Below are 25,704 nucleotides of genomic sequence, written 5' to 3' on the forward strand. Positions count from 1 at the left end.
ATATTGGCTACTTTATATCCTACATACTCAATATTCTGTATACATCTCATTAAAATTTATGGTATGAACCACTCAAGCATCTCAATTTCTTCTAACGACCGACCAATATGTCCAGACTTTTAACATGACCGAGACAAATAATCATCATAGAGTGATCATTACATCAGCAACTAAAAAACTATTTATTATTAGTTAAAGTATTAAAAGTCTTGTGGTTTAAGAAGATGAATAAGAAGAGGCGATAGACGAGAGACAAAAAGCACCGAAAATCGATATATAAGATGAAACTTGATTTTGGAATCTTCATTTGGTTTTCGACTGACCTAGTGCTAGTATCTTACATCTTTAAGAAGCCGCGTTTGTGGATTTATTAATTGTTTTTGTGTGTGTTTGTGTATTTGAAAAGGAATAGACAGACATAAGTGCAAGAAGAGTGTGACAAATAACTGAGAAAAGAATCCATAATGGTAATGGCACTAATGATGTTGCATAATTAGTTCAATGATGATCGCGTCTTATTGTGCTGTGTGTTTACATCTTTGTTGATCAATTTCAAGATCAAATTTCATTGTACCTTATTAATTATCGATTAATTTCCGTGAATGCGTTGTCAAGTGTGATGAAATTTGTTGATTAATAAGCAATTCAGAGACTGATGAAGCTGAAACTACGAAAAATTAGTTATGTGCTTAAAGTGCACTTGAGTTCTGAAGAGTTATGCACTCAAAGTTACGAATGAAACAATAATCAGTGATTCTAAGTTAGATACAGGATGTTCTTCTGTTTGTTTAAAGTGTTAGAATTAACTTTGACATTTGACATTCAAATTACTGGATTTAATGTGCTTATTTGGTTATATTTTGCTGCAAGTACCATAATATGCTAGTTGAATGCTTTGCTAAGTACTTTGTAGAAGCGGTGTCACTAAGACTGCAATTTTGAAGTTTTTTTTAAAGCGGAATTGAAAATGTTGATTCTACAAAGAAGAATTTATATCACGTGATGTGTGAATAAGAATTCTTAACTCGTGTGGCACAGGATAATCTCTATAGCAACGCGTCATCGTGTTTTCGTAGATGTCTCAATCAAAGAATATTCTTCTTGAATCAATTATTTGTTACATTATAATCTCATAAAGCAACGTTTCATTCTTGAAGCCTCGCTTCAATTTTGGAAGCTTTGCTTCTATTTTGAAGCTTCGTTCTATCCTTGAAGCGTTGCTCTATCCGTGAATTTTTTTTTTATACTTGAAGCTCCGTTTTATTCTTGAAGCTTCGCTCTAATCTTTAAAACTTTGCTCTATTCTTAAAGCATTGCTTCTAATCTTGAAATGTTTGAATAAAGTCCCGATTTGTCAAAAATAACCAAAACATCAATGTAAAGATCAAGGACCTCTTCAGGCATTCATCTATTTTCCTCGAAATCATCAAAATCTAGTTCGTTGTCGCTATTTTCAACTGTAACAGCATCAAATTTATCATATTCAAGGATACTACTACTGGAACCATGCTCCGACTTGGAGCCTAGGTTATTACAAAAGGCCTTCCATCTGACTCTGTTACTGGCCACATCACAAAGCTTGTATAAATTCTCTGTTTTGACATCTAATTGACATTCCCGCATTACTGTTCTACGCCAAGTTGCCTTTGGAGCACCAGGGCGTCTCTTTCCTTGTGGATTCCATCCAAGCGCGGTGAAACAGGTTTGTGTTTCAATCCCATTTACGACACATTCTCTAGTGTTTCGTTTTCGTAGCGTGTGTCCTATCCATCCATACTTTCGTTTGAGGACTTCCCGATTAATGTCTTCCTGACCAGCTCTTTGCAGCAGTACTTGGTTTGACGGCCAATCAAGTGGATCACCAGTCCACCATACTCTGAGTATATGTCTATAGCAGCGATTCACAAAAACCCGTAACTTTTGTTGTATGTTTGTAGTTACAAGCCACGTCTCGCATCCATAAAGCAGCACCGACTTGACACATGCATTAAAGATCTTCATCTTCAGTGACTTGCTTATGATGGTGGATTTCCATATGTTCGAGAGTCTCATAAATGCACCTCTCGCCTTCTGTATCCTCTGATCCACGTCCTTCTTCGTACCGCCATCTGCTGAGATGTTACTGCCGAGATACGTAAAATGCTCAACTCGGTTTACGACTTGTCCACCGATAATCAATGGGCTATTGTTCCTCGCGTTGACTCGAATCTCTTCCGTCTTTTTGACGTTGATGACAAGGCCCACTTTTGCTGATTCTAATTCGAGATCTCTGAGCTTCCCTTGCATGTCCTGATGGGTATGTGCCAACAAACACGCGTCATCGGCGTAGTCCAAGTCTTCCAGACGATCATTTAATGACCAAACGATTCCTCTTGGCTTTCCTCTCGTCGCCGAACGCATTACTTTGTCCATAATAATTAGGAAAAGTAATGGTGACAGTAGATCTCCTTGTCTGACTCCAGTTAGTGACACAAACGACTCTGATTGTACCCCATCGTGCAACACTCTGCATCTAAATCCATTATAAGCTTCACGTATCAGCCTTATGAGCTTCTCGGGAACTCCTAAATTTCGAAGTTCAGTCCAGATGCACTCCCGATCTATTGAGTCGAATGCCTTCTCGTAGTCTACAAAAACGAGGTAAAGTGCTGATTGCCACTCGACTGACTGCTCTACGATGATCCTCAATGTGCTAATTTGATCGATGCACGATCTATATGGACGAAAGCCTGCCTGCTCCTTCCTCAATCTCGTTTCGATTGGTTCCATTAACCTCTGCAGTATCACAGACATAAACACTTTATTTCATATTCAAGGATGCCTCAACAAAAAATGTATTAAAATTCAAAAAATTAATTAAGATAAATGCCGAAGTTCTCGCGGTCAAGATACTCTGAAGAATTTAAAAGTGATACATCGTGATCGATGTCTAGTTTAATGTCCGTGATTCTCACTTAATCACGTTAAGTAATTCCAAAAGTTCAAAGCACGCAAAAAAATGGGGAAGTACTCAATTCAGCAAGAAAGAGCAAACATTTATTGCTTACCGAAAGCAGGTTTGAAGACTGAACGCATAACGAAATGACCATGAGTAGCCTTGAGCTTGAGAATGTGTCTGACTCGGCTAATGAAATCAAAAGAAGGAAAAAAAACATTGTTGACAATTTATGGATGCTTTTAATGTCACATTATTGAGTTAAGGTTGCGTATTGTAACGAGTTTATATTAAATTAATGACTTAATTATGTAATTTAGCTTCTGAATTTAGCTGAGTGTGATGATGAACATCAAAAATGTCTCAAATTAATTTAGAAATTCTGAAGTTTCAACCTTGACGAAACACGGTTCTTGCGAATCCAATTAAACTGCTAATTTAATCAAATCTAATTAGTTTTTATTGTTACTAAGCTGTGCATTGTAATAAAGCTGATTATAATGTCAGATCCTTTTCAAATTGGTAATTGAGAATGTCGGCAATTTTTTGTTACTATCCGCATATTCATCAAATAGAAGTGATTGTTTTCGCACGCATGAACGTTTTGAAAGGTTAATGATATTATTAGCTGAATGATGTGCTTGTTTATTGATGTTTAATTCATAGATATTTACTAATTTCTAAGAATTGTAACGCAATGATTGCTTTTTTTTTGTTTACATAAAATTGGCGGGAATTTTATGTTCAATTCCTTGTTTTGATTGATTAAATATCAACAATTCCACTAAATTTCATCAATTCCTCATTCCAGAGACAAATCCTCATTCTAATAGCGATTACAGCTAGTGTATCATGTCAAATTTACACACAAATTCAAGCAGATGGCTATCATTATGACAGACCAGGCGTTGATGCAAGATTAAACTTACCTAGTAATGCACCACAACCAAAAGCTCTTCCTGTCAAACCGTCATTGCCTGTAAAGCCCAATGTGGCACCACGTGTTCAACCTGCTGTTCCAGAACTGCCACCAACTCCATCATTCCTTCCTCAAATTAATTTACCTAAAGTGATTCCGGTTAAACCAGCAGTGAAGAATTTACCTGTCAAGCCTGACATTCCAGAACTTCCACCAGTACCTTCATTTTTGCCACAAATCAATTTACCAAAAGTAATTCCAGCAAAATCATTGCCAGTCAAACCAGACGTCAATGCTCAACCTGTGATTCCAAGTTTACCTCCAGTTCCTTCATTCCTTCCACAAATTAACTTACCAAAAGTGATTCCAGTTAAGCCAGCATTCAAGCAATTGCCAGTAAAACCCGAAGTCCAAAAGCCAGCTCCATTTGCAGCTCCTAAAATTGACGTTAGAGGCTTAAATGACTATTTACCTCCAGTTACCAATGACTACTTGCCACCTATAACAGATCAAATTTTACCGCCAACCGAAGACTTGACCATTTGGGAGGAATGGAAGGTAAGTAACAAAAATTGTAGTAAAACAGCTTTGATGACTAAACACAAATTTAATGCTTGACACAGAAAAAATTCAGCAAACGTTACGCAACACCAGAAGAAGATCATTATCGACAGACAATTTTTGAAGACAACGTCAGATTTATTTTAACCCAAAATGAAGCTTTTGAATCAGGAAAGATATCATCTGAATGTGACATTAATAAGTTTGCTGACTTAACGACACAAGAGTTCATCCTGTTCAATACTGGAATCAGATTAAAGGGTAGATCAGCTGAACAGTCACCAACTCGATTCTATGATGCTCCACATGGTAAAACTCATGTTGCAATTGATGCTTCAAGCATTGATATTACAAGTTCTGGATTCGCAAGTACAAGTGGATCATTTGGAAGCTCAAGAAGCTCATTCGATGCCAGTGCCTCATTTGGCAGTCAAAATGCATCAGCAGGCTTAGAATTCTCAACTGGATCTCGTTCATCATCATCACAGTCATCTGACGGAACTGACCAAGGTCAATTCAAAACAAACATTTTCATGCCATCACCGATGTTAGAGAAAGAAGTCAAAGATGAAGTAGATTGGCGAAAGGAAGGCGCAATTACACCAGTTAAGAATCAAGGTGAGACTTTTATTGTTATGACTGAAATGTCCATAAAAGTTGTAGACATTATTTATGATCATGTTATATCTTATTTTATATATATGATTATTGGACTTCCTCAATAGGTAAATGTGCTAGGTGAGTTGCCATTAAATTATCTTTTCTGTGCATCATGTAATGAATTTATCTCTATATTCATCAGTTGTTGGGCATTCTCGGCTAATGGCGCATTGGAGGCACACAACTTCCTCAGAAAAAGGACAGGTCCGATTCCATTAAGTGAACAGAATTTGATTGACTGCGTTAAAGGTAAATGACCTCAAGTTGAGCTTTTTTGGAGCTTTCAAGCATCTTATAACAATCTTCTTGAATCGTAGAAAATGACGGATGTGACGGCGGGTACATGACCAATGCATACATCTATGCAGAACGTAATCCAGGAGTCGATACAGAAAGCACATATCCATATGAAGCAAAGCAATCAAAATGCCGTTTCAACAGAGCTAATGTTGGTGCTGAATGCATGACTCATATGGAAATCCAAATCGGGAATGAGAAGGCACTCGAACAAGCTATTGCCACAGGTAATACATAAATAGTTCAAGTTCATAGACTACGTGATTTACCCAATTTTGTATGGAATTTTCCAGTTGGACCAGTTGCAGCTGGAATTGATGGCGGTCAACGTTCATTCCAGTTCTATAAATCAGGCTATTATTTCGAACCTAAATGTGAACAAGACGTTAATCATGCTGTACTAATTGTCGGCTATGGAAAGACTGAGAGTGGAGAGGAATACTGGTAGGTTGATGTTATTAAGACTCTATTCGATGATAATGATACTTAGAATTAACATTGAATTATGATGATGTAGTTAATGATGATTACTGCGGTGATTTTGTTTGTTTTGGTCTCAAATAGATTATAATTTAATTATTTTATTTTTTTTTGTGCTTTCCATTTTAGGATCTGTAAAAATTCATGGTAAATATAATTGTAGCTTATTGACATTGAAATAAGATGGATTGGCCTATGCTGAAGTGGATATGACCTAACAAGTTGTTCAATTGCGGGAATGCTTGAATGTTTTATGTAACGGAAATTTAATTTTCAAATTTTAAATTTTGAATAACCGTTAAAAATTCAAATTCTGAAAAGTCGGCAAAAATCGGTTAACAATTCAAATTCCAAATGACGGTTAAAAATTCAAATCTAAAATAACCGGTAATTCAATTTATAAATTTTCAGGGACACTGACTGGGGTGAAGATGGATACATCAGAATGGCCAAGAACAAAAATAATCATTGTGGTATCACAAATCTTGCCAGTTATCCAATTGTCTAGTATCTGATACGAATTTCGCTACATTGCATGCTCACATGACTTTAAATTGCACAATGTCTGCAATAATTTACTAGAATTTCATTATTGTTGTAATTTCCATGTAATATTGTAAAAAAAAAACTGTTAATAAATAAAACTTTACTAAAGCCTACACATTGTCAGCTAAATGTTTACATTTTCAATTCAACATGCACTATAATTTCATTTTAATTCTAGTGATTTATTGAATTTAACTGCAAAACTATCGATTTGCTTAAGTACTTCAATGGTTATTAAAATAATTGAAGTATTCTGTGTGTTTTGGATTAAGTATAGTTCTCATAATTGGTCACTTAAAATGAGGCTTCCTTGAAGATGAGTTAAAAGCTCTTGAAAGTTTGCTATTGAGCTTTTAAGCTGATTGGAAGTCAACTTTGTGGAGCTTTTCAATCATTAAAAGCTTTATAACCATCACAGTAAGCTTAGAGGCATGCAGAAGATTTTATTTTGAGCTATGGAGATTGATGTGATGCCGGTTGATGATTTATAATGCAAATGAAGCTTTTGGTGAGTTATTAAGATGCAGGGACATAGGTTAGGAGTATGGGATCTTCTTAAAACTCTTGGATATATCCCTGGAACTGTCCCTAATATGGTAAGTGTATATTATAAGATATACTGGACTAGTTGGACATCAATTGGATCTCTGGATGTCATTAATCATACATTTGACATCATCAGCTGCCGGTAGCAATTACTTAGCACCCATATAATCGCAATCTAGGCTAATTAACCATCATCCATTCCCAAACGAGCCAATCTGCTAGTAATACCTCACTAGCAATAGTCATTAACATCAACATATATAACTTACTTCTCATCTTTTTTTGCATCTCCTAATTGTCATTTGTAGCACTTAGTTTAGTGCTTCAAAATGTTTTCATCTCATCTCTGCCTTCAAGTTGTTATGAATGACCCAAATATTGAATAATATTTGTAGTAAAAATTATTTTTCTCACGATCTAAAGTTGCTGTTTATTACTAAATTGAGTGCAAAGCTTTTTTTGTGGTTTGTGCTTCTGGTGATGCTGAACATAAGATTCACTCTCAGTTTTCGCATTCTCCAAAAAAATATCGATTCTTTTCAAGAGAGCGAGAGCAGGTTTTGTGAAATAATAGCCGAAAAAAAACAAAACAAGAAGAAATAAAGCGGAACAAGTTTTGTTGCTTTTGGAACTACATGCATTATGCAGTAACGAAGGTAAGTTGATTATTTATTAATTTTATTTACTTGTGTGTAAAATCCCCGTGATGATTCCATTTCAGGTTGAACAATGCGGCACAAAACGATACATTTTTTGAATGCTGATTATTTCTGCGAATAGTTTCATAATTTCTGCGAATGTTAACCGCATTTACATGTTATCATCATCATAGTAATCAAGATTAGTGTTGTAATACTAGAATTTGGACTCTTTTATTGATTTGTCTAATTTTTTATAAGTTTCAGCTTTGTAACGGTTATTTATGATTTAAATTCATATGAGCTTCCCTTCAAAATGCAAATTCATAGTTTCATACCCTTTAGTATCGTAAAAAAATATTGTGAGAATTTCAGTAAATTAATTAAATTTTAAATAGAATTGCAGTCAAGAACGTCATCAAAGTGAGTACTTGAAGAATTTCAACCTTAAATAAATCAAAGCCACTTATTTCCAGCGCTTTAAAATGATTAAGTATACCAGAAATTAAATTTTATCTCCAAATTATTTCTCATCACAAACAATCATCAGAAACTATACAAACAAGCCATTTGAATGCTTAATGAAAAAGTGAAAAGAATGTGCAAATTGCTTATCTCACGTAGTCATAACTTTTTGGGTGTGCAGTCACAAATTAGTACATGAACATATGTAAAAAATTTGAATATAATTGTGATGCCTATAAAATCTTGATTTTACAGCAGTCGGCATAAATTAAAGTCAACAATGAGAACTTTCCGCAAATTCTTAATAAATTCATATGTTTAAATAATTTTTAGTCATTTTACACTCGTGTGACTTTTGTAATTAAAGTTTAATAGCATTAAAATATCATCGTCTGCATTGATGGAGCAACAACGAGATACTTCAGACAAAATTCATTATAAATTACGAGTTGAGCTCATTTGCATAATTTATTTAAGGCATCATTGGGTAGAAGAGCGACGAAATGTGCCAAAATAGACGATCGGTTGATGAAAATTTGAATTTTTTGTTCTTGTTGAAAGAATTGTCATTCAATGAATGTCCAGTCGGGATTTTTTGGATGAGCAAATGAGGCAATTTTGATATTAGTAATATTTTGTGAATCCCCCGTGCAGTGCCAAACTTATGTCAAAGATGCAAATTGATTGAATCGTCGCATGGCGTGTTTTGAGATGTTAAAAGTCAGATAGAATAAAATCAACAATTTCAGGTTTATATCCGAAGAGATCATTGACCTTTTTGGATCAAAAATATTAACATTTATATTGACGACGTTAAGCTACCACAGAATTTGATACAGCAACTAAAAGTCAGCTCACTTTCAAAATGTAGCAATTAGATACCTTACATGCTAATGCAATCGCGTGTCCAAGTAGTAAAAAAAATATTACAAGGTAATCATCTCATTGATGCGAATTAATTTTAGTGCTGTTCGGGATCAAATGACTTTATGGTAAATGATATAAATGTTTAACATTTCCTCTGCTTTAAGATGTGCATTTTAATTTTCATCCATAAAATTATTTTAATTGCTCGATACTCGCAGCTGCTGCTCTGTTAATATATTAGAATCGATTTATCACATTCTAATTGAGTTTTTTCAATCTTATCCATAATCATTAATATTGTAGATTGAGATTAGATTAGCTAAATCGGCATTGGAATCGAAGGAATGAATTGATTGAGTCAGGATTTTAATTGAGGATTATTGTGGGTATTTTTAACTCATTAAGCATCATTGAGGGTTGTTGGTTTGTGGATTCAATTAGAATTCGAGTTTGACTTGAGTTTTGGATGGAGTTGTGTTGATTCCAACCGATTTTGAGCTCTGGATTCATTATTTTAAGTGTAGATTGTCTGGATTTGTGACTTTATTCATTCTTCTGATTATCATCACACAAACCTAACTTTAAATCATCTTATCTATCTTGTTTTCACTGAATATTCAACGCGTTTGCACACTTCCTTCAACCAATCCACAATCTTCTCAAAACTAACATTTCGGTAAATGTTGCAAACGAAATTAAAAGTGAATGATTTACTTAAGCGTAATTTACTCAACTTATTAGCACGAAAATTACTTTTAGCATGTTTTACGCTGCAAATTTACAATATTTACTTAAACTATTTATTAATAAATGTCGACTGTTTTGGAACTTAACAGATTTGTTATTGGAATGAAATGAATCTTGAGCTTGTTTTAAAGCAATAGTCAATAATAATTCCTTTTGTATTCCTCATGGCTAATTTTCAATTAATTTGTAGAAAATCTCTAAATTTACCGAGTTTACAAAATATAAAAATAAGCACTGCTTTAGGATATACCACGTAAATTCAAGATTAAGATTCCAGTCTTTGACATTCAATTGTGTTTTAGTCATAAGAACTATTTTTGAACTATATGCGTCTTGATCTTGCCAAAACATACATTTACGGTTGAAAAACTAGGCACAAAACAATAAAAAATTCCAAAACTTACTATTTTAGTGTAGCTGTTTGCATTTGGTTGACCAAAAACTATATTTAAACAATTTTATAGTATTTTAAGATTCACCTCTTTAAGCTCAGTCGGTATAAAGCAAACAAAGACCATCGCATAAATTTAGATGTCTTCTATGATAAGGGAATCATAAATGCTTCCTTACCTTGAAAGTTCTGAGCAGAACAATGAAGCTTTAGTAAAAATCTAATTAAAAAAGTAAAATATGAGCAATAAATTTAATCAGACGTTCCTCTTGGCCAGCTTCATAGCGTAAATGACATTTCTTCGCGGCACTTTAATGTGTCGTTAGCTTGCATTTAAGAATATTATGCTGAAATTCCCACTGGTACGATTTCTGCTCTAATTTCTATTCCTATTTTGCACAACATTTATCATTTTGATTTTTATTTTTCAATAACATTACTTCATATTATAAATAGCGATAAGATCTCGAAAATGTCTCAGGTTGAGATTTTTTTGCTGTATGTTTACGTAGCGTAAACAGTTGTGTCTAGTCGCGATGAATAAACCCAAAATAACACATTGAATTGCTTAATTTAATTTAGCAAAAACTTGACGATATTAGTGGGGCAAATTTGACTAAAAATACTTAAACGATTAATCAAATAGAAAATAGAATTAATCAGAATGAGTCGGAATGGAAGTAGGAATTGTATGTTAGGTACAAGACGCTGTTTGAGGTAGATTGACATGGTTAGACAAACTCTAAGTAAATCTTTTATTTTTCGCTGCACACCATAGTAAAAGGTCTCGACCAAAAGCGCACACGGCATACGGTTTATGGCATTTCCAAAATTTTTTAGCGGCACAGTAGCTTATCGCTGCTTACAGGCTGTCTATCACTGCTCTAAGTATACTAGAATACTATATGATGGATTAATACTCTAGGTCAGTGGTGGGCAACCTAAACTAAACCTAAACTGTATTCCGTTTGCGGTTTCAGTCAATGCTTACCACTAAGATGTGCCGCGGCACTCAGTTTGGACAACATTGCTCTAGGTTAACTCTATATCCTGCTATAAGATATCAATCTTCCTGAAATTTAATTAAAAATATCAAAAATCATCAATATCCATCTCTTAATTAATACCAACCTGAGCATCAATCTCAATGTTCTTCTTCTTGATCTACTTGATTTCAAGAAATCACCTGTTCTCATCAAAAATTCGTTAACATTATTTAAGCAATCAATGCCGACAATGTGCATGGATATAATACGTGTTTATATTAACCATACAATGACATTAATCATCGTGTTTAATGGTACATTTGGTTGACGTTCACATCTATTTGTAGATTTATATTATTTAAAATCTGCATAATAATGGATGATCCAATAAATTAAGAATGCTTTTGATGCCGTTAAGGGGATTAAAATGTTGACACTCACGTGAAGGATTTATTAAGAGTATTAATAAGATAACAATAAAGTGGCCTTTGTTGTTCTTGTTGTAGTGTCGCGAGAGGTAAGCAAATAGTAATGACTAAGACTGAAAAATTATATCCAATATAAAAGTCATTTGTGATTTCGCGCATTAGCAGTGATATGGGGAAGTCTATTGGTATTTAAGCTTTCTTTATGATTTGATCGTTGGAATCTCCTTAATTTCCTTAATTTGTGAATGAATTTTAATGTGAGGTCGCGTGTTAGTTTTGCTTCATTATTTTAATGACGAATTGACTTTTTATGGAACTTGAAATTGTTCAATTATATTGAATTTTATTTCAGATTTTTAGGGTTTGTATGAAATTGCATGTCTGCAGCCTTGGACGAATTATAAGGTTAAGCTGCAAACTGCTGCTGGTCTCTGTATCTAAAGCACAAGTAATGTAGGCATGCGGTGTTAGCTGAATCCTGCAGATTTATCATTAAACTCTAGATTTTGCTTAATTAAACGAAGTTGTCGATAGAGACAGTATTGCATTTGGTGTTGGCAATTGGCAGGCGGAAGCTGGTGATAGAACCAGCTTTAGGTGACATCTGAGGAAGGCTATGGATGCTTAGTTAAAGGAATTGATGATTTGACTAAGCATCTATACAAATTCAATAATTCCCTACATTTGAATCTGTCATTAGTAGCAGGAACTAAAACTCTAAAATATGCATATTTAACATATATCCGTTAAGTGACATACGCTAGCATTAGTCATAGCTGGAATTTCATACACGTTACTCGTTTCGGAATCTATTTTAAGAATTCAGTAGTAACCTGCTTCAAAACAGAGCACATGCTACATATGTCAGATTATTAAGTAAGAGAAAAGGGGAAACCCCAACCATAAATGCTCAAGATGTTCTGATGTGTCCTGGACAGAAGGTGATTTTTGATAAAATTTAGACAATTAAATCCGAAAAAAATCCCCTTCTGAATCAGCATCAGAACTTTTTGATACGAAATTTATTCAAGATAATTTCACCATCGTTGCTGATACATGTGGAATTTTTAAGTGCTAGATTATCTTAGAAATAGTCCAAAATTTTATGTAAAAATTGTTATTAATGACTATATAAAGTTTTCGAGACCTTTCGAATCTGTCTAATTTATTAAGAGATTTGGAATAATTTGTGGTAAACTTTAAGATCGAGAATCATTCCTCAAATGTATTACACCATACTTAAACAATCCAAATCCTGCTAATAGCACTTTAGACTTAAATTAAGCCTTAATGTCGTTTAACGCCCCAAAAGAAGTATTAAATCTCAGAACTTAAAGATAATCTCACAACGAACTAACAGTTCATGTATTTATAGCATCATTAAGTGACTAATTAGTTTTTAATATTCAGTAAAAGTAAGGTTTTCAAAGATCCAAATCCGATATTAATTGCCAATGATCGAATAATACAAATACTGAAGCTTAATGAGTTCCTTCATATGATTTAACATCAGCATTGCATTGACTCAATTAAGTAAATAATAAAAGCAAAACTTAAATCCTTTTTGGAATGTCTATTAAGTATAAAACGGTTAATAAAGGCTTAATGACCTTTCCACTCACTAAATTCATCTTTTCATCCTCTCACAATGCAAATTCAATTCATTGAACCCAGCAACAACGTCAACACAAGTCATCATTATTCAATGTTTGTTTCAAAACAGCTACAAAAAATGTTGAGGCTACATCTATTGGAACCGTTCATTCATGAATTGAATTGATTGGAGATGTTTATAAGCTTTCCTTAAATGGCCATAAGAATATTTACGTGTTATGTCAAGTGATCTTTAAAAACTCATTTTTTTTTTGGGAAAGGTAAGACTTTCATGGCAAGAACTCGAGTCAAATTGCTATAATGATAAATTTGCCCACTTATGGAAATTTGTCAGCCTCCAGAATATTTCTTTATTTTGATGTGTTTGATTTTTGATGGAGATAAAAGGTTATTGGTCAGCTTTTTGGTGAGTGCTGTAAGGCTGGAACGAAAGGTACTACAATTTGGGATCAAATCTGCCCTCAAGCTAGTTCTTTGTTAGCTGTTCATCCCTTTGATTCTTGAGTGAATGGAGAAGGAGATTTAATAGCAGACCGGATCAGTATTTTTGGACATATTCAGCTTTTTGCCAATGGTAACGCTAAGGGATACCGTATTCAAGGGCTATAATACACTGCACTCATAAAAAATGCACATTTATGTAGTTAGAAATCGATCATCGAGCTATATGTAGATAAATTTGCCAATGCTAGATCAACGTCTTTATTACCGAGTGGTTAGGTCATAAACATGAAGTTTCACCTCACTCTTTCATCAGAATGATGGTTTGATTCCTACTTAAAGCCATTCTTCCAATTAATAGAATTACGTCCTGCTTAAATGATAAAAATCAACAATATTGATTATTAAGCCATAAAAGTCAACATCCTTAATATATCTTATGAACTAAAAACGATTTTTACACAGGAAACTCTTCAAGTGACTTAACAACTGCCTAGCAACAATGGTAACAGATACACATTAGTAGATACAAAAAAAAAATCACAATCTAATATCCATAACCAAATGTGGTCAAATGATCATATGAAGTATATAGAACACTTGTAGAATCACTCATCATGAAACTCAAGGATCCACATCAGTAGCAATAGCACTTCAGATCATGATCTTTACATCTACATAAAATAAAGCTTAAGTTTTGCGAAACAATCACACGATCAAGCTTAATGTAACAAAACGTTGCAAGCCATACATATGAAGAATTAACATTTCAGAAGCAGAGCACTGTGACGCATTGGACAAAAATTATTGGCAACATTGTAGATCCAACCCTGAAAGTCGTAATTTGATGAAATCATTGAACGCAAAATATATCGCTTTATTGTTACTGTTACTGCTTGCGCTCTTCTCACACGCTCTGTCGCGTTGCTTCATATAACATTTTTCTTCTTTCCTCTCTCATCACTTTTGCTTGCTTTACCTCTCTTATCCCCCAAGCAGTATGGATGTTAAAGCACACAGCACACTACAAAGCAACAAAATGTTGTGTATCATTGTAGTTGTCCAAGTGCTCTTGAAAAAATATTAACTTTCTCACTGTTCTGCTTTTTTTTTGTTGTTACTGCCTTACCGTAACGTCTTCGAGTTGTGTGAGCTGTGTAGTGTCCCATTGTAAAGCGTTGTGTGTAATGTTTGTTACTTTAGTATAAACTTTTTTGTCCAACGTAGAACATCGAAAAAAACAACGATCTCTTGATATATATTCATATATTTTTTTGTGTAAAGGAATAAACGACACAAGAAGCATCTTCAAAACGTGATCGTCTACATCGATAGATGGAAAACCGGATGAAAATTTTTGTTATATAAAGAAGTCATTCTTTCGCAATTTCATTTTATTCGGGAATAAGACAAGCACTTGGAATCATCTGTGAGGTGTCTTTGAATTTTTTTTTATTTTAATTTTACTGTGGATTATTAAAAGCAAAAAAAATATAATTTAAGGATATACCGAAAAGATTTTAAAATCGTGAAAAAATTAAATAAGTGCTGTTTTTTGTTTCATTAATTAATTTGAGTTACTGCTGTGAATTCAAAATGGTAATTAAATTAAAGCAAAAAATTAAAAAAAAAAGTTTAAAATTGTGATTATGGACTCTGAAAAAATAATTGTGCAAAAAAATTGAAATTTAATGCAGAAGTTGGCATATAAATTATTCAATGAGGTTTTTAAGATTTTTTGAAAGAAAAAATGAAGATTTTTGAAATTTTGAAAATTTGAAAACCTCAAATATTAAATTTTTAAATCAAACAAAAAATCCTTTTTATGGTGAAATAAAAAGTTTTAAATTGATTCGAATAAACACTTAAAAATCATAAAATTCAATTTCATCCAAATTGAATAAATCCTGATTTAAAATTTTTGAATAAAGTTTACTAAAATGTATTCAAAAATTCATCAATCCATTCAAGTTTTGCAAGATCAAAACTAATTTGTTCAGATTTTTATACAAAAACTTGAAATTCAGCTCCTTAAGTTTTTAAAAATTCAATAAAAAATGAATTAAATTTGAAAAAAGTCAAATCAAATTTCAAAAACTTCAAAAAATCACAAAGTAGCCTTTTTCTAACATTCTAGTGTTAAACTTTAAAACTGTCATTTTAGGAAGTTAAAAATCAAGTTAAATAATCTCAAACTTCAAATGTAGAAAAAATCTTCCTTAATGAACTCTTAGAATATACACTTGAACCACTTAGGTACATACCAAAAAGATAACAACGCGACAGGAAATCTTCTGTAAATAAGTCAAACTCAAAATAATCTCGTGCGCAATTCCAAAAAAGAGATGTTTAATTTGTAGTTTTTGTATTGTAAAAATCACTTCAAATATAAATCAAATTCAAAGCCAACTAGAATTTTTGAATTATGAATGAATTTTCAATCGAAGTTCTCATCGACTTCCAATTTTACTTTATAATTCTCAAAAAATTCTCATATTTTCAACAAACTCCAAAGTATTCTCATCTCCATAAATTCTTTAAAATCCAAATAAGGTGGACACAAATGAATAACAAATCAAGCTCTAATAATGAATAGGATGACAAAACAAAATCCAGTGATTACGTGCAACTTTCTGCAGATCCAATGAATGCAATAACAAACTATGAAGTTTCATAACATCTTAGTCATTGAAAAAGTTCAAAAAGGACATTCAATAATTTTTAAATCCAAGCAAGCTATTCCATAAAATGCACACAAGCCTCGAATTTATCGACTTACTTAAAGCATTTATTACATATTTTGTATATAAAATGAAACTGACTGTATACAAATTAATTTTCACTTACGCATCCAGTTTTACGTGATTGTATTTATTAAATAATACATATAGGAATTGCAAGTCTACAGCAAATGCATCTAAAGTGTAAACTAAAAGTTGTACAATTCTCATAGAAGACACTCAGATCATTTCCATGCAAATTAAAAGAATATATTTAGATTCATATCGAAAGTTTATAGTTTAATTAAAATTCTTCTTCCATTTTTTTTTGCATGGAATGTGCAGCACATGGAGGTTGATTTCAATTGCTTCTGGTTGTTATTGTGATGTTTAAAGTTTGAGGTCAGGATTTTTTTAGAATTGGAGTGATTTGTGAATGACTTTTTATTAATTTATGAGATGTTAAGGTTGTTGTAAGCTATCAGGGGTAGCTAGATAAACAAATGTAGTCTCCACAGTGCCTTGAATGTCAAAATTGCATCAATTTATGAGTTTTTGAGATCAAATCTAGTAATTAACGAGGCAGAACTGCATAATTCCAATTAAACAACCAAACATAACCTCCAAAAATTGACAAATTGTATCAGGAAACTCACAAATCTCAATCTTAATATCAATAAGCTCTAGTCAGTTCAGACATTAATTCAAGTATACTATCACTTTCAAAAGCTATAGTTTCGCATTAATGTGATACTTTCATGTAATTGTCAAGTGTTGGTGACCTAAAAATCGATTATCTGTATGCAAGGAAGACATTAAGTGGTGAAATTATTTCGAATGTCTCTTGATCTTTGGGATTTGTTGCTTCAAGTGACTGGATTTAATTATGTAATAATTATTTCATTTAGTAGATTCAATTTATGGATTTTGCAACTATATCTGATGATTACTTCTCAGAAAATCCATTTCACAATCCAGTCCTTCCTCATATCCATCTCCTTAAGCTTCATAATTAGATTCACATTCAAAATCAACAAAAACTTTCAAATTATAAAATCCAAAACTAAAATTAATCATTCCTTACCTCCATTCTCTTATCATCATTTAAACTTCCATTGAATCCTGCTACTGATTCACGTCAGCCTTGTCATCCACACTAATTCTCATCAATAAACCACGATTAAAATGCTCGATAGCAACAAAATTAATCTCCTATATCATACAAAATATGATTAATAATTTTTTAAAATTATCTAAAAGCCTTGAGATTGTCGTCTTTGTGCTCCCGGGCAATGTATCATCCATCCACGCTGAATATTAAATTGAATTTTTACAGTGAATATATTTTATGCTCGATATAATCCATCCATATATTGTTAAGACAATATTTACCTAAAAAAGTATCATCGATGATGGAAGTAAGCCTAAAATAATTATATCCATATTTGTGCGTTACAGATAGACACAAAAGGATGGGAGATGTGCTGCTCTTTTATCATTTGATATTTCTAGCTCATTGTTAAAGTGCAAAAGCTTGTGAGAATGTTAAGTGGGGTATTTGTTCTAGAATTTAATGCGAATTGGGTTAGAAGCACCTAGGGATATTGTTCTTTATGCTCTATTGAAATCGATGCATTGTTGATATTGTTCAAGGACGGAAAAACAGCTTGTCGGAAGGCTGTTTTAATGTATCAATTTACAATTTTGATACATATTTTTGGAACAGAACAGAATTGAAGATTTATAGACTGGAAAATTGATTTTATGGATGGAAATGTTGTTGAATTTAAGAGCTTTGTAGAGCAAAGAACTAGTTTGTGGATACAGCTCCAAAAACACTCAATAAAGAATCATTCACAACTGCAGAAATGCAAATTCAGTTCCTCGTTTCTTTCTAAAATGCTAAAGAACTAAGACAGTCTAAATAACAAAGTTGCAGCAAACAGAAACTGCTAATTCTTATGTCACTTCAATTCCAAGTGTCGTGATCGATTGTTGACTTAACTGTAGGCAAAAGTAAATAGTAAATCAAGTGATTTCATAATAGTTCTTGTAGCTATTACTGGTTCTTGTTGCTACTTATTCTATTGAATTTCATTATTCTTTTCTATGGATTTCAAATCAGCTTTGAGCGATGTATTGTTACAATTTAGTAGTTTATTGGAAGTGAACTAGATGTTTGTTATAAAATTGGTTGATATTTTGCTGTTTTGAGTAGGAAATACCCGAAATTTAAGATTCCTGTTATTGCAAAATTGACAAAAAGTTAAAAAATGCATAAAATTCCACTTTTCACATTCTATGGCTTAACATGGATTCAATTTCTAAACTAAAGTCAAACTTACTCACTTACTCATTCATCTAGCCATACAAATCAATTGTGGTTTATGATGTTCAACCTAGTTCTGCAAATTTCATGTCTCTTACGTAACATTGGCGTCTGTTAAAGAACGGTCCATATAAGGGCTCCATAATTGCCGTATCTATAGCTTAATTGTTTAATAATGGCTAACAAATGTCCATCTGAAGGCGTAAAATAGCAATGAATGAACGCTTAAAAAAGTAAAGAATAATTTTTTATTAACCATCTTCATTGAGATTTTTTAAGCAGTTTGATTTAAAATGTTATTAACTAAATTGATTGCTGCTATTATCTTAATTTGTATCGCTTTTGAGGATCTTGTGATTCTTTCCATAAAGATTAAATTTATTCCTTTTTTAAATAAGTCATAAAAGTGGATAAATATGTACAGAGATCTGAAGATGCTTTTGTATGCATTCAGTTATGTAATAAACAGTGAATAATAAATAACAGACACGAAACTGTGCGATTTTGAGTAATGAAAAGAAAAGTATTTAAGGCTGTGAATCAGAAAACCCATTTATAGGGGGTCATAAGGCATTGGAATGGTTATTATAGGCTTTAATGGATTTTTTATATTTAACGGATTTTTGAGATTTGAAATCCACTCAAAACTCAATGATTGCTTCGTAAATCCAATGACGATTTTGAAAATTTCAAATTTTGAAACTTTAACGAACTTTAAAAATTTAAAAAAAATTCAAATTTTAATAAATTCAGCCTAAATTACAAAATACCATTCCAACTATTACTTAAGCACTAACACAACATGTCCCACATTCAAAAAAAGCAAAACTATTTCGCACAACTTTATGAAAATTTTTAAAGTATACAACACACAACGCCAGACAGATGATACAATACAAAAAGATTTATAAATAAGTTGAGCAAATAAAAAACGAAAGTGAAACCTTGATCTTGTTGATCAGTGCTTTGAGTAAGATTTTACCAATATTGAGAAATTTTTTTGTATTCACGAGAGATAATAAGTGAGACTTAATGAGCAACAGAAAGGAGTGTGAAGGGAAAGGAATTTTTTGGTGTTTATGGCATGTCGAACAGAAACTGGATTTGAGTCATTAAAAAGTGGAACTGCTTGTGATCTTTGGGGATTAATATAATTTTTTTGGCATTTCTGTGGATGTTTTTGAATTTTGTTTGGAATATTTCTGGAATCGATTGCATAATCGATGGTATTAATTTGTTTTAATGGGATTGTTTGGGTTCTGAAAGGAATTAGTCGACGATATTTTGAATATTTTTATCTAAGTTGCTTATGAATTGAGCTGAATTGGTTTTAAATCAACAATTCTTTAGAAAATTGAACAAATAGTGCTAAATTCAGCTAAACTGGAATGAATGGTGATGAAATTCAGCTAATGTTAGTTGAAAAGTGTTTGACTCAACTTAATAATGCTGAATTCAGCTGAAAAATGATGAAAAAGTGCTGAATTTGATTAAATTGAGTTAAATCGTGATAAATTCAGATGAATTGAACAAAAACAAAGCTAAAATTAGCAAGAATCGCCAAAACTCCAAAAACCCATTGAATAATATAAACAGAGTCCAATTAAATCATCAAATCCTGAATCTTAAAATAATTATTACCTAATTAAAAAATTACTTCTTATTATTTCCAGAAGAGATTATTATGCATTGCATTGACAATCATCAGCGTAACAGCTGATGTTTCTCACCTTTTCAAAAACGATGGATACAACTACCAAAAACCAGGCGGCGGATATGATTATCCTAAACCAGAAGGTAATTAATCAACTTTATCTCTTCTGATCATCAACAGCAGTAAATTAATTTAAAATTCATAATGATCGAAATTAAGTTGATTTCTGTTGATGAGCAAAACTATATTAATTCACGCGATCAGCTGGGAATTTATTTGATGAATAATTTGCTACGATGACGTACTAAAATCATCAAGTGCGAAATTAAATTGACTTTAATTAAAACATCATGAAAAATGAATTTCCAGTGTGAAAAAAAATTGATGATGATGATGATGAGGATGTTCAGACTAATTAATTAATTTATGATTTATTTTTGTAATTCACAGTGCCATTCACATTGCCACCACAAACTCCACCGTAAGTTACAATAATAATTATTATTTGATTATCACAGAACTGTCTTCTGACTATAATTAAATGTAAAATGTGAAGAAATGAAATTGTTTGAGGGTTGAAGGAAGTTTTTCTTATTAAATGAAAAGTTTTTCTTTAATTGTTGAGGGAAAAGTGGATAGAATGGTGTTTGAACATTGGGTTGGGTATGTTTGTTTAAGAAAATTGAGTTAATTTAAATAAATTATTGAGTTTTCTTGATATTTTTCGGGTCATTGGACTCATACATTTCAAATTTTAAATATTTTGTTTAGAAAAATTAATTTAGAATCATTTTGGCGATAATGTTTGGGTAAAAGTAGGAATTTCAGATTCTTACTCAATAATATCAAGCTATTTTCTCTAGTTTCATGCTTTAGAATGTGAATTTCTTCAATTTTTCTTGATAACCTCACAAATTTTAATCAAATTCGCCTAAAAACTACAAGTTATTCCACTTCAAATCTACCAACAAACCTCATAATCCTCTTTACATCAACCAAAAGCTCCCAGAATGCTAAACATCCAGAACAGCATAAATCATTCCTTCTAATTAAGTTTCGACAAATTAACTTTATGAATTTATAAAAATAAATTACAAAATTTCATGCTCCGGGAAGCTAATTAAATGACTATAGAAGTAACATCATGTAATCTTGTTTCCTCTTTCAACAGTTCATTTAGAGTAGTTGGAATAGTATAGAAAGCCACTTTTAATTTAATTCTCATGAATTGCCAATTCTTTTGAGGTTTTAACTTAGTAAATTTATAGCTTATTTTAAAGGAATAATAGGCTTAAAGTATTCAACACATGATATTTAAAAGGAATTGAGCATCTTTATTAGTTCATTCCTTCCACATTTACCTGTAATCCTTGTAAATATTAATGATGCAGCAATTTAATAAACAGATTCAATTATAATCCGAATTTAACGGTCATTTAAAATTCAAAAATTAAATATTGAGCAATTTGCCTAAAATTATCGATTTAATGCAGCTGAACTCAATTACTTCAGAAATTTATTAGTTAATTTAATAGCATATACAAGATATTATTCATCTCATTATTGCGGAAAAAGATTAATTCACATTTACTGCAATGAACTTCCGTTACTCAATACAAGCTTTAATCTTTTCATTTCTATAATTTAATATCCAATTCACTTCATGTCAAGGATTTTAGAATTTGCCACAAATTATAATGTTAATTATGCAATATTTAATCAGATTAGGAAATTAGCACTTCCATATGAATTATGGAATTTGATACATGACTTGCACAATATCAATGAATTGAGTTACATTTTTTGAATATAATATCATTACGGTAAAGTTTCTTGCTGCAATTTGCACTTATTTCGATGAATGAAAATCAATATAGAGGCCAATGACATAGAAGTGATTTGTAAGCTTGAAATTGATATAAGAATGTTGAATAATCTGAAATGTGAATATTTAGCAAATAATTTATGATTTTGAATTTTCAACGGTTTTTTGATATTTGAATATTTTGCTTAAATTTGAGCAATTTTCTTTGCTCAATTTTGAGCAACTTGATTGCTCAGTAGTATTTAGATAAAATTTGAAGCGAAATTATAAAATAAGGTAAATTAAATTAGTTTAAACGCGTAAATCTTCAACATAAAATCATTCTGGTTAGGTTAATATTCATTCTGAAGACTATATCCTGGATAGAACTAATAAAACACAAATTTATCAATAAAATTCAATTTTATTGCAAAAAGTTTTCTTAAGCATCGAAAATTCTTAATAATAAAGAAGAGATGACGCTAATAAATTGTATTCACAAAGCTTACCACATACTTATAAGTAGAAAACCGGCAATCGATACAGAAATGAAAAGAAAAAAAAAATCACCGTCAATAATATTACGAATGGGTTTCTTAGTGATGTCATATACGAAAATCCAAATTTATTTAGCTTACCAATTATGAATATCTTAGAATCGTGTATTGCTTTAACTTAAAAGATCTTCTCGTATAGGTATTTTTGTTGCTGATTCAGAATTAATTAAAATTGACTTAAATTCTTAGAAAATTTATTACAGACTTTACAATACGAAGTCTACTTTCAATATTCAATCAAATGTCAATCCGCATTCTTTTCAATAACTTATAGCTAGTTTCCTTTTCCATCGATAAATATTAATGATTCCTCTGTCGGATGACTTTGAAATTTATATTGTAAATTAAATGAAATATTATTTAAAATAAATTTTTAATTGACCTGCTGCACAGCGTGTATCGAGTAGCATAATCTGTATTTAAAAGCGTCATCACATTTGCAATATGAAGCACGTACGGTGCACTCGAACGCGTGTAACACAAAAAATATTTTAAAATACGATGACATATAACCTTGGTAAAAAAAAAAATATTTCACTTATCGCATCCGTTGTCCAGACATTTTTTATCGCGTAAATATTTTGTTGCTTCATAAAAAAATAAACAAGTTTAAGCCTCAGTTGCATAATATTAATTAATCATTCCCCTTTCCATTCCTCAATTGACAAGGCACTGAGCAAATAACACTTGATTATCTTGATAGAAAATATGTTACCAGAATGCTTAATATCCAGCATTATGTGCATTTTATTCTCACATGATACAAAACATTAAAAATGAAAAGCACATCCAACAATTTTGTAGTCGCATAATGTAAGCTGGTGAACTACTGCTCTTTACAATAATCATTTTTACATGCATTCTTTGAGATGCCCACAAGCGTTTTAAATTGCTGTGAAAAATGTATTGCACATTGTGAATGAATTCATTTATGGTGCCTTTTAATGCAAGAAACTTATTATGATGTCAAGATCAAGTTTATTGTGAATTTTCCATATTCGTGTAATATTTTTTTTGTCAACGTAAATGCATTTATGGATGTTCATTTGAATACCGTGAATAAAAATCTTTTTAATGGATTAATGTGGGTTGTGGTCTGTATTTCCTTTGTTATTTTGGGAATGCAATTTCTGAAAATTAATTAACTTCCCGCGCAATTTAATTTGAGAATATCCGTTTATTTTTAAATTAAAATTTTTTCATCCAGACAACCGGATTCTGCTGTCATTAAATAATTATGACTTGATTGGATATAATTTTTATAGTTAAACGACACAAAAATTGATTCCTTCCAAAAATAACCAATTTTTATGTCTTCTTTCATTTCAGACCAGTCACATATCTTCCGCCAGTAACTACACCACCAACACCTCCACAAAATACTTATCTTCCTCCAGTAACTACACCACCACCAGTAAGTTCTTACATATTTTCTTGATTCCTTCAAAACTTATAAATTTAAATTCTTTAACAGTGTCCAAATGGAGGAAGCGGACCTTTCTGTTGCATAAACGGCGCTAGTAACCCCGATTGTTGTACTACTGGAAGCGGACCATACTGCTGTACTAACGGAGCTAACAATCCTGATTGTTGTGAAAACGGTGGAAGTGGACCTTTCTGTTGTACCAACGGAGCCTCAAATCCAGATTGTTGTGCCAACGGAGGAAGCGGACCTTTCTGCTGTACCAACGGAGCCTCAAATCCAGATTGTTGTGCTAATGGAGGAAGCGGACCTTTCTGCTGTACTAATGGAGCCACAAACCCAGATTGTTGTACAAATGGAGGAAGTGGACCTTTCTGTTGTAAAAATGGAGCCACAAACCCAGATTGTTGTGAAAACGGAGGAAGCGGACCTTTCTGCTGTACTAATGGAGCTACAAACCCAGATTGTTGCACAAACGGAGGACGTGGACCATTCTGCTGTGCTAATGGAGCTACAAACCCAGATTGTTGTGAAAACGGAGGAAGCGGACCTTTCTGCTGTACTAATGGAGCTACAAACCCAGACTGCTGTACAAATGGAGGACGTGGACCTTTCTGCTGTTCTAATGGAGCAACAAACCCAGATTGCTGTGCTAATGGAGGAAGTGGACCTTTCTGTTGCACAAACGGAGCTAACAACCCAGACTGCTGTACAAATGGAGGAAGTGGACCATACTGTTGTGAAAATGGAGCCACAAACCCAGATTGTTGCGCCAACGGAGGAAGCGGACCTTTCTGCTGTACTAATGGAGCCACAAACCCAGATTGTTGCACAAACGGAGGAAGCGGACCATTCTGTTGTAAAAATGGAGCAACCAACCCAGATTGTTGTGAAAACGGAGGAAGCGGACCTTTCTGCTGTACTAATGGAGCCACAAATCCAGATTGTTGTACAAATGGAGGAAGCGGACCATTCTGTTGTAAAAATGGAGCAACTAACCCAGATTGCTGTGAAAACGGAGGAAGCGGACCTTTCTGCTGTACTAATGGAGCTACAAACCCAGACTGCTGTACAAATGGAGGACGTGGACCTTTCTGCTGTTCTAATGGAGCAACAAACCCAGATTGCTGTGCTAACGGAGGAAGCGGACCATTCTGCTGTACTAATGGCGCCTCAAACCCAGATTGTTGTACAAACGGAGGAAGCGGACCATTCTGTTGCAAAAATGGAGCCACAAACCCAGATTGTTGTGAAAACGGAGGACGCGGACCATTCTGTTGTAAAAATGGAGCCACAAACCCAGATTGTTGTGAAAATGGAGGACGTGGACCTTTCTGCTGTGCTAATGGAGCTACAAATGAATTCTGTTGCACAGGACCATACATTAATCCAGGATGTGTTCCAGATACAACAACACCACCAAACACATACTTGCCACCAACAACAGGAGGATATCATTATCCAAAGCCTGCCATTCCATTCTTCTACAGAAAATAAGACAATAAGTAGTTTTAAACCAATTTCCTCTATAACATCCCTTCATTCCGATTCCCTTGTAAAAACTCAATTGTATCCAAATAAAATTTCATGAAAAGACATTCACACAAGATGATATGCGAAAATCAACGAATTTGACTTCAATAAAGCATATGACTATTTTCGGAAGTTAAGAAAATGAATCTCAGAAAAAAAAACT

The 25,704-nt window shown here is 32.6% G+C and overlaps 2 protein-coding genes across 2 annotated transcripts; both read left to right on the top strand.

Moving 5' to 3' along the window:
• The first annotated feature begins 312 nt into the window (after positions 1-312).
• LOC139089803 (cathepsin K-like) lies at positions 313-6,511 on the top strand. Its single transcript, XM_070639423.1, has 9 exons — positions 313-467; positions 3,747-4,412; positions 4,478-5,033; positions 5,141-5,153; positions 5,218-5,324; positions 5,393-5,599; positions 5,666-5,816; positions 5,982-5,999; positions 6,264-6,511. Exons 1-9 carry the CDS (start codon positions 465-467, stop codon positions 6,358-6,360), a joined length of 1,818 nt encoding a protein of 605 aa, XP_070495524.1. The 5' UTR covers positions 313-464; the 3' UTR covers positions 6,361-6,511.
• Positions 6,512-14,772: 8,261 nt separating this feature from the next.
• LOC139089865 (adhesive plaque matrix protein 2-like) lies at positions 14,773-25,702 on the top strand. Its single transcript, XM_070639499.1, has 5 exons — positions 14,773-15,120; positions 20,244-20,367; positions 20,675-20,705; positions 23,915-23,999; positions 24,060-25,702. Exons 1-5 carry the CDS (start codon positions 15,118-15,120, stop codon positions 25,503-25,505), a joined length of 1,689 nt encoding a protein of 562 aa, XP_070495600.1. The 5' UTR covers positions 14,773-15,117; the 3' UTR covers positions 25,506-25,702.
• The last annotated feature ends 2 nt before the right edge of the window (positions 25,703-25,704 follow it).

The sequence above is a fragment of the Chironomus tepperi genome, unplaced genomic scaffold (assembly GCF_022539635.2).
Source record: "Chironomus tepperi strain 1889 unplaced genomic scaffold, CSIRO-AGI_Ctep_v1 contig_196, whole genome shotgun sequence".
In the NCBI taxonomy this organism is placed as follows: Eukaryota; Metazoa; Arthropoda; class Insecta; order Diptera; family Chironomidae; genus Chironomus; species Chironomus tepperi.